The 15,208-nt window shown below is 37.6% G+C and overlaps 1 protein-coding gene across 6 annotated transcripts in view; it reads right to left on the bottom strand.

Annotated features, from left to right (window-relative positions):
• Window positions 1-15,208, bottom strand: part of Cdk6 (cyclin dependent kinase 6) — a 229,811-nt gene that overhangs the window by 84,551 nt on the left and 130,052 nt on the right. For all 6 annotated transcript variants that reach the window (XM_004862366.3, XM_021242666.2, XM_004862363.3 and 3 more), the window contains exon 4: window positions 14,063-14,230. In XM_004862366.3, the coding sequence (XP_004862423.1) occupies window positions 14,063-14,230 (168 nt within the window). The remainder of the gene's footprint in view (window positions 1-14,062; window positions 14,231-15,208) is intronic.

The raw sequence follows: 15,208 nt of genomic DNA, 5'->3' as shown, positions 1-15,208 counted from the left end.
GAACATAACTGTGTTACTTTAGATTTAATAAGGTAAAAAGCAGCTGTCATTTAAAAGTCCTGAGGAAAATAAATATTTTTTGTAAAGGTTGTTTGTAAATTAAAAAATCAGATTTTATGATAGTCATCTTAATTACAATTGGGATAAATGTTAAACCATTAGAAAATTTCTGAATTACATAACGACTAGTAAGATCTCTTTCCCAGATTCATTATACAATATGCTCATTTTGAATGGAAACAATAATTGTCAACAGAAATTACTGTGTGTGTTCATATCACTTCTAGTAAAAACAGTAATGATTACATCAATAGCAGTACTAGGTCCCAAGCATGTGTCTATTTTATCACAACAGTATAATATGAAGAATATGGTCACAGATACTTTTTGATTATTATTATATGACATTAGTTTTTAGGGTTTATTTTTCATAAGATCAATTTCATACTAGACTTTGGCAAGGATGTGTTTTTTTTCATTACTCTTTCTGGATCTACTTTTAACTGTCTTCAGTTTCTGTCCTTTCTCTTTCCTGTCTTCATGTAGGTCTGCCTGCCAGCAACTTCTTAATTCACACAAAACTCACTGTACCACTCCATTTGTCACACTGTATTAAATCTTAAAAAAAAACCTGTTTGATCATGTTCTTCCAAGACGCTATGCTCATCAATCCACATACTCCATATACTTCTTGCTGTTTTGTGAACATGCTGTACCTTTTCGCAACTGTAACTAGAACACAACTTTCCCCCTTAGTTTGCCAGGCAAACTCCTCATCCTTAAAGACCTGGCTCAGAAATCAGCTCCCCTGTAGAGACGATCGGACTCTCCCAAATTGAAAAATGTTTGCCTCCTAGATTAACCAGAATTTACTTGGCTACGTAAGATATGTAGAGGCAATTTTGAATTTACATGTGCATACATGTACTTCATATATGCATATAAAAGTAACTAATGTTACTTAAAAATATATAGATAACTAAGTAATGTCCCATAAACATTAAAGAATTAATATCTCTTAAAAATTAGTTAAACTAGATTTTTCTTGCTGCCTCACCACTTTAAAAAACCATCATCAGCTTCTGACATATCTAGTTGAATTTCTGTGCAAAGATGTCAACTGTAAATTACTCACAGGTTTGCTCACACTCAAAAAGTGCTGATTATTATTAAAGAACCTAAGGAGTTATAGTTCTGCCTGCTGTGGTTAAGCATTCATCCTTAGCCTAATCAAAATAAAATTCAGCTTTCAACCTTTGTGGGGCAACTATGGGAAAAATGCACCATATTTCATAAAACATTTTAAGAGAGATAGTATATACACACCTCTGAGCGGAATCAACAATACAAATTTCTACCTACATAGTGGCCCTGTGTTTGGGAATGTACCAGATCAATGAAGAGCCCATCACTGACTCTCTACTGAGGTGCCATTCCTCTTCCTATGGCTAATATAAACTGACCTTCTTTGGGTAGTGATATGATTATCTGCAGCATGACTGAGCTATGCACAGGCATGTGATCCAATTCTACATGATAAAACCCAAGTGGAAGTCTGAAGAGAGCTTTGGAAAAGGTTGTCTTCCCTGATCAAAGAGGCAATGAAATGGTTCTTACTTGTGTAGCACACTGTGTATGAAGATGTGATGCTTGAAGCTGAAGCAGCTATCCTGAGGCCATGAGGGAAGACATAATCAACTTGTGGAGGGAGCAGAGTGAAATTTCTCCAGTATTTGGTTATGTTGTAAAATGGCATTTCCAAGCAATTTTACTGCAATTTCAGAACTACCCATCAGACTTCTTATGTTAGATTAAAAAATTCCAACTACTGATAATACTTTGGATCAATTATTCTGTATTTGTGCAACCAAATAAATGCTGATACAAATACATCAGAAAAAAAAATCTGAAGATTCCAGCTTTCATGATTACTAGTAATAAAGTTAAAGAAGGGAAAATGAAGCAGAACTGCCCACAGCAGAATAAGCTAGTGAGTGCCTTTCTTGTCATGATACTGTATGTTTCCATTACCAAGGGACAGCTGATGATTTAAGGGGGAAAGGGATGAAGGCTGACATTTGAAGGGGACCTTGGGGCAGAGCAGTGAGGTTGATGACATGGTTGCCTCTGCACAGAGATAAAAATGAAAGCCACAGGCCAGAGACAGAGTGGAGAAAAGGCTGAAGTTTGAGCATTTGAGGTGCTTTATTAGTAGGTAAGAGGAGCAGAAAGGCCCAGCAAGGTGGTGTCCAGAACACTCGGAAGGCATGAAGCTGAGGGTTCATTTACACCCTGTTAAGAGGAGAGTAGAGGTATGAAATGAAATCCTTTTGGAGAAAAAGTGGATGTTATCTATTACATTTTAAAATGTGCTGCTCCTTCTTTGTCCACTCAAATGTTCATCACAAGAGACCAGGTAAAAACATTATGGGTATTTCACACAGCGAAGGTAAGAAAATGAAACAACAGGCTATATGATAGACATGGAAAAATGCCTAAGATAAATTAAATGGAAAAGGTAAAAAAGAAACCCTCACACATAGAAACAAAAAGCCTGTATGTATATATAAATGCACACCTCCATCTACTCATACTGAGAGTTGTACACGAATAGTAAAAAGTATGAAAGTTCATTCACCAAACTGTTGATAGAGGCTTTTTCTGGGAGGAAGGATTATTGAGGATTTCCCCTTTCATTTTATTTTTAACTTACCTGGAATGTTTCAATTTAAAAACGATTTTAGCAATTAAAAAAAAAAGAATACAGAGGTTAAAAACACTGATTAAAGAAAAATGAGAGTTTAAGGTGGGAAGGAATTCATATATACCAAATTCATATGTACCATGGTACAAAGGGAATGCAAAACCAAAAAAGCCTGCAGAAAATGCCACTGAATTTGGTGAACTACATCTTATATGCAGTGTTTTTTTGCTCTAAAAAATTGTTCCTTGGTATCAAATTCCTAAAAATAAAATTACAGAGTAAATAAATTCTATTAACTTAGGTTTTTGTAACAGTTGATGGCTACCTTATTTTTCCAAAACATTATAGAACTAATGGTATTTGAGAACTATAATCAAATACTGGGGACATTTGGTAGAAGAGGGCATACAGTAAACCTCAAATGAAACAGAAATGGATGGGAACACAAATGGAGTTGTTCAGTACCAGTAATACAGCATTTAAATGCAATAATTTTAGTCCTACATTCTAAAACTAACAGGCCCTTATAGAAATAAAGATAGAATAACAAACATAAACAAAAGATAAAGATGAGATATGTCTGACTGTATAAAATTATCACAGATGAATCACTGTTTTATCTATTAGTATGTGTCTGCAATACACAGTGAATACATTTATTGTGAGGAGTTGGTACTATAGGTACAGCGTCTTGGTCCTTTTCACTTTCTCTCCCCTCCCCTTGCATGCCTAGATCCCCTTCCCATATGCAAAATGTGTATCTCCCTGCTTCCTGTCTTTTACTTTGCTCTTGAAGTTATTTATACCTTGGGTTTCTCATGTAAGAGAAACTATGTGATAAGGCTTATCCTGCTTCAGATGGACTGTGTACTCAGTCTTGTCAGCATCTCATATTTGCCAGTAAAAAGCATGATGGCCAATCTGTGTTCAGCTATAAGAATAGGTGAGTCTCTTTTTCCTTCTGGACTAGTTTTAAATTCACAATGAACTTTTATGGTTCTTGTATGTATATTCAGTTAAGAGCCAGAATGTCCAGATATTACAAAAAGTTACTGTACATACTACATAAATGCTGGAGAGGCTTAAAAACACATTTTAGGGCCGGGGATTTAGCTCAGTGGTTTCACTGCCTGCTGCGCAAGCACAAGGACCTGAGTTCGATCCCCGGTACCAAAAAAATACCCAAAAAAAACCCCCCAAAACAATTTTAATCTATTATATTTTAGATGCATATAAAGCTTTTGAAAAACTTTGGCATAAGCCTACTGACAAAATATTTAATTATTTAACCAATTTGATTTTTTGGAAAAAACCTTAAGCTGTTTTCTAAAGCTTTATTATTTTTAGAATAAGATTTGGTTTATACTTTAGCTCCATTAAGAATGCCCCCAATTTATGGGCTGGAGATTTAGCTCAGTGGTTTTGCCACCTGCTGTGCAAACGCAAGGACCTGAGTTCAATCCCCGGTACCAAAAAAACCCAAACCAAAACAAAAAAGAATCCCCCCAATTTAAATAGGTATTTGTAAGTTAAGTCATTTAACGTTAAAAATGGTGGTGCAGTCAGGTCTGATGGTATGTACCTGTAATTCTAGCACTCTGTGAGGTTGTGGCAGGAGAATAAAATTTTGAGTCCAGCCTGGGCAGCCTAGTGTCTTAGGGAGACCCTGCCTCAAAACAAAAAAAGGGCTGGGGACGTAGCTCAGTGTGAAGGCCCTAGGTTGAACCTGCTTTATATATATATATTCATAATACATATTCATATATATATATACATACATCCATATATACATATATTCATATATACACACATATAAATATATTCATATATATATGAGAAAATAAGGCATGGTTAAAAATGAGGTAAATATTTACATTGTGAAAATGTATTACAATGAAAGACACATTGCCATCAACCCCCTTCAAAATACTCCCCCTCACCTTGAACATTTATTCCATCATTCTTGCCCCTTTCTGAAACAGTTCTGGGAGTTCTCTTTCAGGAATGTGTTTAGTTGTTCTGTTGTGGCTGCCTTGATGTCCTGAACTGATTCAAAATGTTTACCTTTCATGATCATTTTGACTTTGGGAAAGAGGCAGACATCATACAGTGACAATACTGGTGAATACGGTGGATGGGTACTCACTGTTATGTTTATGAACCTGCCTTTCAGTCAGCAGTAGTATTCACCAGGTATTTTTTTTATCATACTTCAAGAGCTACTCAGGAAAGAGGACTTCCAGAACTGCTTCAGAAATTGGCCAGACTGGTGGGACAGGTGTCTTTCAAGTGGGGAGAAGGTGTTATTTTGAGGGGGTTAACAGCAATGTGTCTTTTACTGCGACAAAATTTTTAAATTTACATGCTCATTATTTCAATCATAGTACATATATGAAACAAAAAAATAAAAAATGGCTGTGATCAGAATTAGAATACTCCATAATAATACCCAATCAGCCAACTGGGTATAAGCAATAAAATTCTGGTTTTCTAGAGTATAAGCTAAGTACAAATACCAGATTTTAGCAATGAAAGTAACTCACAAAACACGTTCCGACTGGTTTTCTATTTCTGGTGCTGAACTGTCTAGATGGTTGCAGACAGAAGCTGTGAGGGTGCCTTGCAGGGAAGCTGATGTTCACGAGAAAGCAAGCTCCTCTACTCAGAAAGTTCTCATTTCATCACACTCATATATTGTGAGAGCCGGCTACCATGGCCTGTGTGTTACCTGGAGTGCTAAAACGGGTATTTCACAATGTTAACCTTTCTAAAATGGATGCACAGAAGTCAAACAAATGGGAATACTCTCACGAGAGCTACTAGATGACAGGCCCATCAAAAGTACACATAACTGGTTGTGCCAGGCTACCCCAGCGCAACAGGGAGACCGAAGAGGTGGGTCTGGAACTGAGTCTTGAAGAACGAGCTTGTTAGACTGAGAGGGAAAGGTGGTCTGAACACAGGGGAAGAGTGTCTGTGGCAGGGAGGCATAAGATCTCACTGCGTGTGGTCTCAACCATGTGCAGGTCATGGGGTATGTGGAGGGATTTGGGGTAGGTGGGAAGCAGGAATGGAGAGAAAGTTTAGGAATGACTTGCATTCCAGAGCTCAAAGTACAAGACTTGTGGGAAGGGGGAGCCACTGGCCAGTTTTACTCCTCCTCTGTCCCCCTAAGCTTGCTGGTTTCATATATATGCTGTGTGGCTGCTCTATTGCACCCTTCTATAAGCTAGTTTTGTCTTTCCAGGAAAAAGAAAATCTGCTTTTCTGATTAACTGTAGTCCTGATCTTTCATCCACTTCTCAAAAATGGAGTTTTATAGTCAGGTAAAGAAGCATTCATGAATATGTGTGAAGACCATCACTTTAGGAGTTCACTTTAAATTCTTGGTAGTAACTTTTTTTATCCTTAACAAAAGTTTTAGTTGTATTTTTTCTAAATTGCATTTTCTAAACGAGTAAAACCTAGTTTTTTGGAACTAGGTTATAGACAGACTTTGGCCCATTTAACAAGGTCAGACTGTTTATTCTTGACAGAATTCTTTCCCACTGTAAAAAGGTACTTTTAAATGCCACATTCCAAAACCAGTGCCAGTAAGCCACTGAAGCATATTTTCCCACAAGAACTGATACCATGTGCAGTCTCTACCTCACTGAGATCACCCAGCATTACTGAGGTGCAGAGTATTTAATACCACCCTGAAGTCTATCAACTGAATTTTATCAGCCAAGTGCTCAGAAAACACTTTCACATATTTCAAAGCATCAGTGATCTTTAAGAAGTAATTAAGTAAAAATGAAAATGAGAAAAGAGAATGATGGTTTTTAAAATTGAAAAAAATTAAGACAGTAGAATAAAATTGTAACTTTATATTAGTATCCAAACTTAGAAGTAGCAGAGCTTTTTATTCCTTATTTTGGGGTTTTTATGGTTGAGCTGTTAAATTTACAGCCCCATTTTTAGATTCTGCCAAGCCTTCAAGATAAATATATGAGCGGTGCTAAAGTAAATTCTCCTACGTTTTCCCCTTCTTTCCGTTGGATGTCTCCCTGAGACTCGAAGGTACATTATCCCTCCACAGCCAACTGTCAAGTTTAACATTCCCATTTATGAGGGATTTAAAAATCATCAGTATCCTAGCAGATTCTGGGTGCAAAAGTATCACTCACTCTATGTGTATTATCCCCAGAGAAAATAAATGATGAAAACAGGGGCAATGAAAGGAAGGGTTCAGCTGCTCAAAAAGCATCATTTAGGAACAGATTTAGAAAAGCAGCAATAAAGTCAATAAAATTAAACAGAAAATCTGGGACTACAAAAAAAATCCTTGAGAAGTGTGACCTGAACTTTTGGAGATGCCTAGACAGATTAACAGAAACACATACCTAATCTTCTAAAGGACTGAAAACAAACAAACAAACAAACAAACAAACAAACAACGCAGGCATTTCAATCCTTTCCTGAGACAGTATGGTTCTTCCAAAGATCCTGAAAACTATTTTTCTTAATTTTAAATAAAAGCATATCATTCCAAAAATAACAGTATACAAGTTGGGGAGATGCAGGAAGGTCTGTGAGCTTGAATATGGAAGGATGAAACACAATGATTATCTGAAACTCAGGAAAGACCGCCCAGACACACATCCAAAGTGTAAATGTTACTCAATTGGAGCTCAAGTGACTATTTGGGAGTGACACAGGCAATTGGCAAGATTAGCTAGAAGTTTCATCTAAAACAAATTTTTAAAAATACCCTAAAAACCTTAACTGGTTGTAAACGATGATGCAGAGACAAGCAGTATCATGGAAACACAGTTGAAAATTCATTCACTGATTCATTTGTGAAAGCAGGGAGTTGAGAAACAAGTTAAAAATAGTGAGACATTTGATGACATTGGATGACAAGTAATAAGTGATTATGTGCCTAGGATCTTTGGATGGGAAGACAGGAAAGCAGGTTGGGGATGCACTGCAAAAAAACAAAACAAAACAAAACAAAACAAAACAAAACAAAAAAACCACCTCGTATGTAACACTATAGAGTTTGGTATTTGTTCTTTAGGCACTAGAGAATCATGAGGATTCATTCATTTATTCACCTTGTATTTCTCAAGTGCTTACCAGGTAGAAAGAAGGCACCATAAGAAACACTAAAATAGTACAAAAGAAATTTTTTTTTTTGGTACCAGGGATGGAACTGGGGTCCTTGTGCTTGCGAGGCAGGCGGCGGAACCACTGAGCTAAATCCCTGGCCCAAATAGAATAAAATTTTGATTGAGTGGGGTATACATGGGCATGTTCAATGTGACAGAATTTGAGCAAAATATCTTGACTTAGGAACGTAACACCATGAGATTACTGAAGCCCAAGAAAAATGATGATATGGCCAACTTTCCCTTCCTTACAAGGCAGTAGTGACAGCTGTAAAACACAAGGAGTTTACACATCCGAAAAATTAAAGGGGACACTAAAGTCCAAGATATAGAAATATTGCTTCAATTCCAATGTTATTCAATTCCAAGGACCATGCCTTATAGTCTGATGTGAAATTAAGATACTTGAGTTAAACAAATTTAGGTAACAGAATTATCTCATTAAATGAAGTTCTTCAGATCAGTCTCTGACCAAGCACAGAAGCCATATTCCCATAAGAACATTAAAGGTAAGAGACAACAATACTGTCAACTTCTGGATTCCTGAGAAACCTTTTCTTGCAGGACCTCTCTAAAGTGTTTGTTCTGGTCAATTTTAAGATAGTGCTTGGTTTTCACATTTAAATTTGGCTTCAGGTTTCTGAAGTTTCAATGAGACCATATGGAGTGTTTATGACAGGATATAAAAAACCATATATCATATCTTATCTATATCTATATCATATCATATATCTATATCATATCATCTATATCTATATCATATCATATATCATATATCTATATCATATCTTGATAGGACATGCTGGCTGAACATGTACGGAGGAAGCAAAACATCCAGTCCTTTCTCTTAGTAAAACATCCTCCTGAAAGTAGCACTGCAGTTAAATTAATTTGCAACAGTGACCACTTATGAAGGAGCTAGAATTAGATGAGTCCAATGAATGGCTATCTTTTATAAATATGGAGAGCAGTCATTTGATTCACTTCCCAAATACAGCTGGCATAATCAGATAGGCACATGCACCTACAGCAGCTGCCTGTACAGTACAGAATTAATTTTCTTCCTGCACAGGAGAAATTCTCACAGTGGTCATCAATGTTTGCCTTTACTGTGGAGGCAGAGTTAACCTATCAGATGATAATTCAAAATGTGTTTTATTACCACTGAGAATGCGCCATGGAGGATCTGGATGGGTTTTCGTGTTTGTTTTGGCTCTGGCATTTTCCACGTACCCAGTCCTGGGAATCCTAAAGAAAACGTGTCCTGTTCCCAGCTCTGTGCACTGCCTCCATTGTGTTCCACTTCCCTCACTGGGAAAAGTGAAAACGAAACCAGCACAAACACTTCATTGTTAGCTATGAAATATGTACTGGCAACTGAAGTTCTAACCAAACAGACCTGGTAGTGTCATGGCAAGATGTTGAGTGGGGAGGGAGTTCTGGAGGCCCTTCCTTCTTCAGAGGTGTATCCTCCACTTTTGCGGAGGTGCTGAGGCCACAGGGCTTTGGGTTTTTTCCACTATACTCATGTAATGCTCTTGGTTTGATTTATTCAGTATGCACTGGCAGCTTCTGGAGGCTTCTGTGGGAGCAACTCAGCTGCCCAAGCAGAGGCACAGACCCTGCCAGGTCTCCATAGTAAATACAAGATGCACAAAGTGGAAACAAGCATAAACAATTTACTTTCTCCTGTAAAAGATGACATTGTTCTCCGATCTCTGGTCCTGCTTCACTCTGTCACTTGGTAGTCCCAAGTAGGTGCTATACAATGAGCTACTCCAAACACATACACAAAAAACAAACACAGATTGCATGATGCACACATCATGGGCCTATATATCTAGACAAGTTCTAAAAAGAGCATGGTGGTGACCTCTAAGAGCACCCTACATCTTGGCATGGGCAAGCAGGGAGGGCTTCCCTGACACCATCCTTGGTGGGTTCCTGAGTCATATGGCTGCACAGAAACTGTATAGAACCTTAGCTCTGTTTCTAATTATATATTCCTTTGTATGACTCTTTCATGGAGCTCTGTCTCCTCATCTAGCCTGTAAACTCTTTGAAAGCAATGACCTTACTTATTTTTGTACACCATAATCTCTCAAGTTCACTGACAGCAACCTGGCACATGGAAAGTAATCAGTAATTATTTAACTGAAAGCCATGACTCATTAAATTTATTTTCTCCCACAGTTTCTTTGAATCCAAAAATTTCTTTTAGTTTTTAATAAATACTATGAACACTGAGGTTAGCATAAGAAATCATCTAGTGTCAGAGGTATAAAGGATGTATACAATTCAAATTTTGAAGTACTTGTAGTGGTAAATAAATTAATCATCTTTTTTTTTTTTTTGGTACCGGGGATTGAACTCAGGTCTTTGTGCTTGCGCAGCAGGCGGCAAAACCACTGAGCTAAATCTCCAGCCCTAAATTAGTCATCTTAATAGAACAATCTTTAGAATCTTATTTCCATTAAAAATTCCCAAATTATTCCTGTATTTTTAAAAAACTCACTAATAATAGTCTTACTAGGTTTTTTATTTATGTATTGTGGAAATTTCCTCCAAACTATATGTTAGGTACAGGCATTAGAAGAAAAAATACTAATTTACTAAGTACCAAATGATTACACTAAAAAGTCATGATAAGACTGTTTAGTGTAGAGAAGAAATTGATTTAAGGTAGGCCAATCCTGGACTTCATCCCAGCAGCTGATGTTAGGGAGGTAAGAAAAGAAACGGTCTCATTTTATGGTGTAGGCTTCTTTCTATCCATGAGTAGTTTTATTGTGACTGTCCTAGAGAGTGACTGGCCCTTACTTTCTCAGTATTGGGATTCACATCTGGGTATAAAAATGTCTAAAAGAAGTCTCGTACAGCAAGTTAAGCACAATCCATGAGCAGCCATTTATGCCCCTGGATGATTTAAGGGAGCAGATACACACATAGGAATGACTGAGAGAATGCATCATTTACCCTAATAATACATATCCAAGATATTCAGATGCACAGGAATGTCAAAATTTTATTCTGAAATATGCATAAAAAATAAACCAAGAAGTGACAGTGCATGCTTCAGTGTTCCCCACTGTGTCAAAATGTGGTAGCAGCTGGGTTTTTAAAAAAAAATAAGACTTAAAAATATTGTAAAAAATGGACTCTTGAACATTTGTGGCACATTTGGATAGTTTCTAGAACCTGAGAGTTCCAAGAAACAAAGTTTGATATTCTTTGAGGTACTGAAGCCTCTAATCTGGAGAAAAGGGAAGCGGGGATTGGGGTAAGAGCCAGATCAGAAACATCATAATTCTCTAAGCCATTCACAATTTAGTTGATGAATTCAGACTTAATCTGGTTTGAGTCTCAGTTTCCTCACTTTCAGTATGAGATGGTTGATAAAGAGATCCTAAAATACCAAAGGCAATAAGATCACCTTGAATGCTGTATGGTTAGGTTTAAGAAAAATAAACAACCAAGTTTTACATCATAAACAGAAAAGAAGATAATTTCCTCCTTGAGTTGCTGGCTATAGGCTTTATGATGATCAGAGTCCTCACTGGGGCAGCTGGTGATGTTCTTGGCTCTGCTCTGAGACTCACTCTGACAGACCTGGGTGCACTATCAGGTAGGACTGAAACTGGCTGAGGGTTCTTCGTAATTTCTTTTCCTTGACAACAAAAATGAGTTGGACCAGATACTGCATTTCACATGGGAAGTACTCAGGAATATTGACCTTAGAATGACTCTAAATATAATTTAAGCTAGTCTTAACAGTCATTGTATTAAATACATGTATATTCTGGAAACATTTTTGACACAGCGATTACATAAATATATGGGTCGTGATTCTTTCATATAACTTATTGCAATGGAAACAAGCTCCACATAACCTATTCTCTTTGGTTTTCCACACACAGAATTGTTCAGTATAGGTCAGGAGAGTTGATTTTTCATGGTTTCAGAGAAACTTTTCTGATAAAAACAACTCACATCAGGAGCTAGGTATAATCGACCCTATTTCTCCTCTCATTTCCAGCTCTGTAACCCACAAGGGACTTCACATACAAGTTTACAGACATTCCAGTCTGAATGTCAAATCTCTGTCCACATGTCTGCAAACAACTCACCCTGGCTAGGGACAAATACACAAGTGGCACAATCTGCTGTTAGGAAGGATGATCCCAGGCAGCTCCCATGTGGTCAAGGTATGTCAATGTCCTGAGGGCAGGTTAGAGGTCTCTGAGGCAGGACCCGTTGGCATACTGGGCTCTGTGCCCCATGAAGGAAACATGGTTAGAGCAACCAGCATAGGGCTCCCCTTTACTCTGAATATGAAATTTGTCTACATTTTCCTGTTTTCAAATATCAACTTTCAGCAAGAATGGAATGTTAATTAACATTATATGCAGGCTAGGCTATCCATCCTCAAATTTAACAGGCAAAAGATAATCAAAACAAAAACCAACTGGATTTCCTGCTTTTATTTACGGATATTAGTGCCACTTGAGGCGATTAGAATAAAGTGTCCAGCTCAGTTACAGCTCATCCTTCCCTCAATTTATGTACTCAAGGAGACCAGTTCTTTCATCTGCTCCCCAATGACTCTCCTGGACCACAAAGCCTATTCATGCTTCTCCCCAGGGCCCCAGAACTACATGTGCAATAACTTCCTAGGGAAGCCCAAAGCCTACCTCACCCTTCCCACTTGGGAAACACAAACTCAACCCTTTTGGTGTGATTATGTAAGAATACAAGGGCTTGTCTGACCTCGTCTAAAGGAGAATCTATTCTTCAAATATCAACCTGCCTTATCTTCTCAAAAGTACTGGTGTATTCTGGGCAAAGAGGAAGCAAGTATGATTTATCTTTCAAAAATGGTAACATACTTCAAGGATTCTGGGTAAAGAAAATAATGTTGGGAATGTAACAAATTTTACAAGTGCAGGTTGCACTACTCGTATTTTGAGTAGGGAAGGAGCAAAGGGGAAGCAGAACATTTGTAAATTGGATTTTTCCCAAGGCAAGTTACCTGTCTCACACAATTTCCAACTTCTCTCCTGAGTTTCTACTCATCAGCTGATGCATTACTGAGTTTGAGGAAACAATTTTTCCTTGGGCAAAGTGTTTTGTTAGCCTCTTTCAAACATGTGCACCAAATATCAAAAGCAGCTACCCAATTCCCCATGTCACTGTGATGTCTAATGATACAATGTGATGTCTAGGTATTTCTCAACAGTGCCTCCCACCCAGGACAGTGCTGCCCTGATCTGAGAACCTCTCTGAGGTTAAACACAGACTACATCTGGATTATTTTTCTTAAAGCTTAATTTAATGTGTTTAAGGGTAACACTTCCATAGTCCTTATCAAATCAAAGGGATTCTCTGCATTATACTCCTGCTTCAAAATAAGTAGCACAGCAAAAGGACACTGCTTGGCTTCTTGTATCTTTGCATGAATATACTGTATATAAAATAGGTATTTCAAAGAAAAGGGATATTAATTCCTACTTTCATGCTGCTGTTTTCATAGCTTGGGTGCATAATTTCACAAAAATCCATCTCCAAAACAATAAGGAAGCTAACTAAAGTCAATAGCTCATACGATTTTGCATCTGAATGAGACAAAGAACAGGAAGGATATTGTAACTCATTGTTTACCAAAACAGGGTTTTGGGTTCACTTTCTATTCTGGCTCAGATGAAGTCTTCACCAGAGCAGCGCTACCAGTTCAAGGGTCATCCAAGTTCCTTGTCAATTTAATTTTTTCACATTCGGCACCATGTTCAGAGGAGTGCCTGGGTAAGACACTGGTTATTTCTCAAGCCAGGATAGTCAGTCGGATCAATATTCTCAGTGCTTTCTGGCCTTTAGCTGAGTGTTTTCCCATCATTACATACACAGCTCTGAAAACAGTGGTTATGGTAAAAAGCATTTGGAAACTTGTAACTGATTCCTTTCTAGTGGCTAAGATGCAATAGGCTATTTCTGCAACCAATCCTGTCCACAACAAACCCAGCCCGGATGTGTCTGTAGTTGTAAGCAGAATGCTTTCCTCTTACCCACTACCATATAAAAAATGCAAAGACATTCTTTCCTAGTTGACACTAACCATAGGCAATAATAACTTTAGGAGCACAGAAGGTGGGGAGTCTGTCATTCAAAAGAGGAAAAGTAAGTTTAATGAAAGGACAGTGCTCTTACTCACCACTGAAGTAAGAGCCATCTGAAAACTATAGATGCGGGCAAGGCCAAAGTCAGCAAGCTTTATTTGTCCACTGCTGGTCACCAGAATATTCTGTGGTTTTAGATCACGATGCACCACTCGGTGAGAATGAAGGAAGTCCAGACCTCGAAGAAGCTGAAACATCATATCCTAGATAAAACCAAAAATAAAGTCAGTAAGTGCTCAAAACAGAAATTCACCAAGTGCTGTGTGTGACGCTGAACCCTCAGCACTTTGCTGAGTGCATGGCATAAAGTAGACAATGGAGAAATATTAGCTGAATGAATGAATTGGTCTTCCTATTTCTCCATTCTCCACTGTCAAGAACACTACAAAACTTTTCACTCTCAACCATTTTATTAATGAGAAGACAACTTAAAAATAGTTTCCAAGTCACAGGAAATGTTCTGGAAGGATATATACCAAACTGGTGCGAGAGTTAATGTCAGGGAGGGGAAGTAACAGGAGGCAAGAGAGGAATGCATCTCCCTTCTTTTTTTTTTTTTGGTACTGGGTATCGAACTCAGGACCTTGTGCTTGAGAGACAGATGGCGGAACTACTGCCTTGCATCTTCCTTCTTGTTTAATATGTTATTTCAACAAAGAAGATCTAGTGAATATTCATAATGCTATTAATGGTGGTTATAATTTTTATAATGACCACTACACTAAGCAGTCACTATGTATCAGGCACTATTCTAAGCACCTTCATTGAATAACTTGTTTAATCTACAACAATTGTTGAGGTAAATAATCTCATTACTCCATTTTATAGGTCAAGAAAGTGAAGTTAGGTAACTGTCACAACACTAGCAAGAGACAGTCATAAATCAAACCAGAATCCAGAAAAACTGGGCTCAAATTGCCAATGCACTCCTTTATTAGGTCAGTAAGTGTGTAAAATGAGGCAAGCCATTTAACTTCTTTGAGACCAAATGCTTTCCATCTGTAACAAAATGGGGCAGTGTTTCTAGGGGCAGTGTTTCTTGGACTATCATTATTAACCAATATGGAACAAGAGGGCAATCTGTAAATAGATCAGATTATTTTCCTAATTTTAGGTCCAATAAAATTCGATACAAAATATGAAGCTCAGAAGCAGTAGCTGAAAGTAGGAATTTAAGACAC

This window comes from Heterocephalus glaber, unplaced genomic scaffold, assembly GCF_053883595.1.
Source record: "Heterocephalus glaber isolate CG9 unplaced genomic scaffold, H.glaber_assembly_v1.0 deba00000546, whole genome shotgun sequence".
Lineage (NCBI taxonomy): Eukaryota > Metazoa > Chordata > Mammalia > Rodentia > Bathyergidae > Heterocephalus > Heterocephalus glaber.
This window is presented reverse-complemented; position numbering and strand designations above follow the sequence as displayed.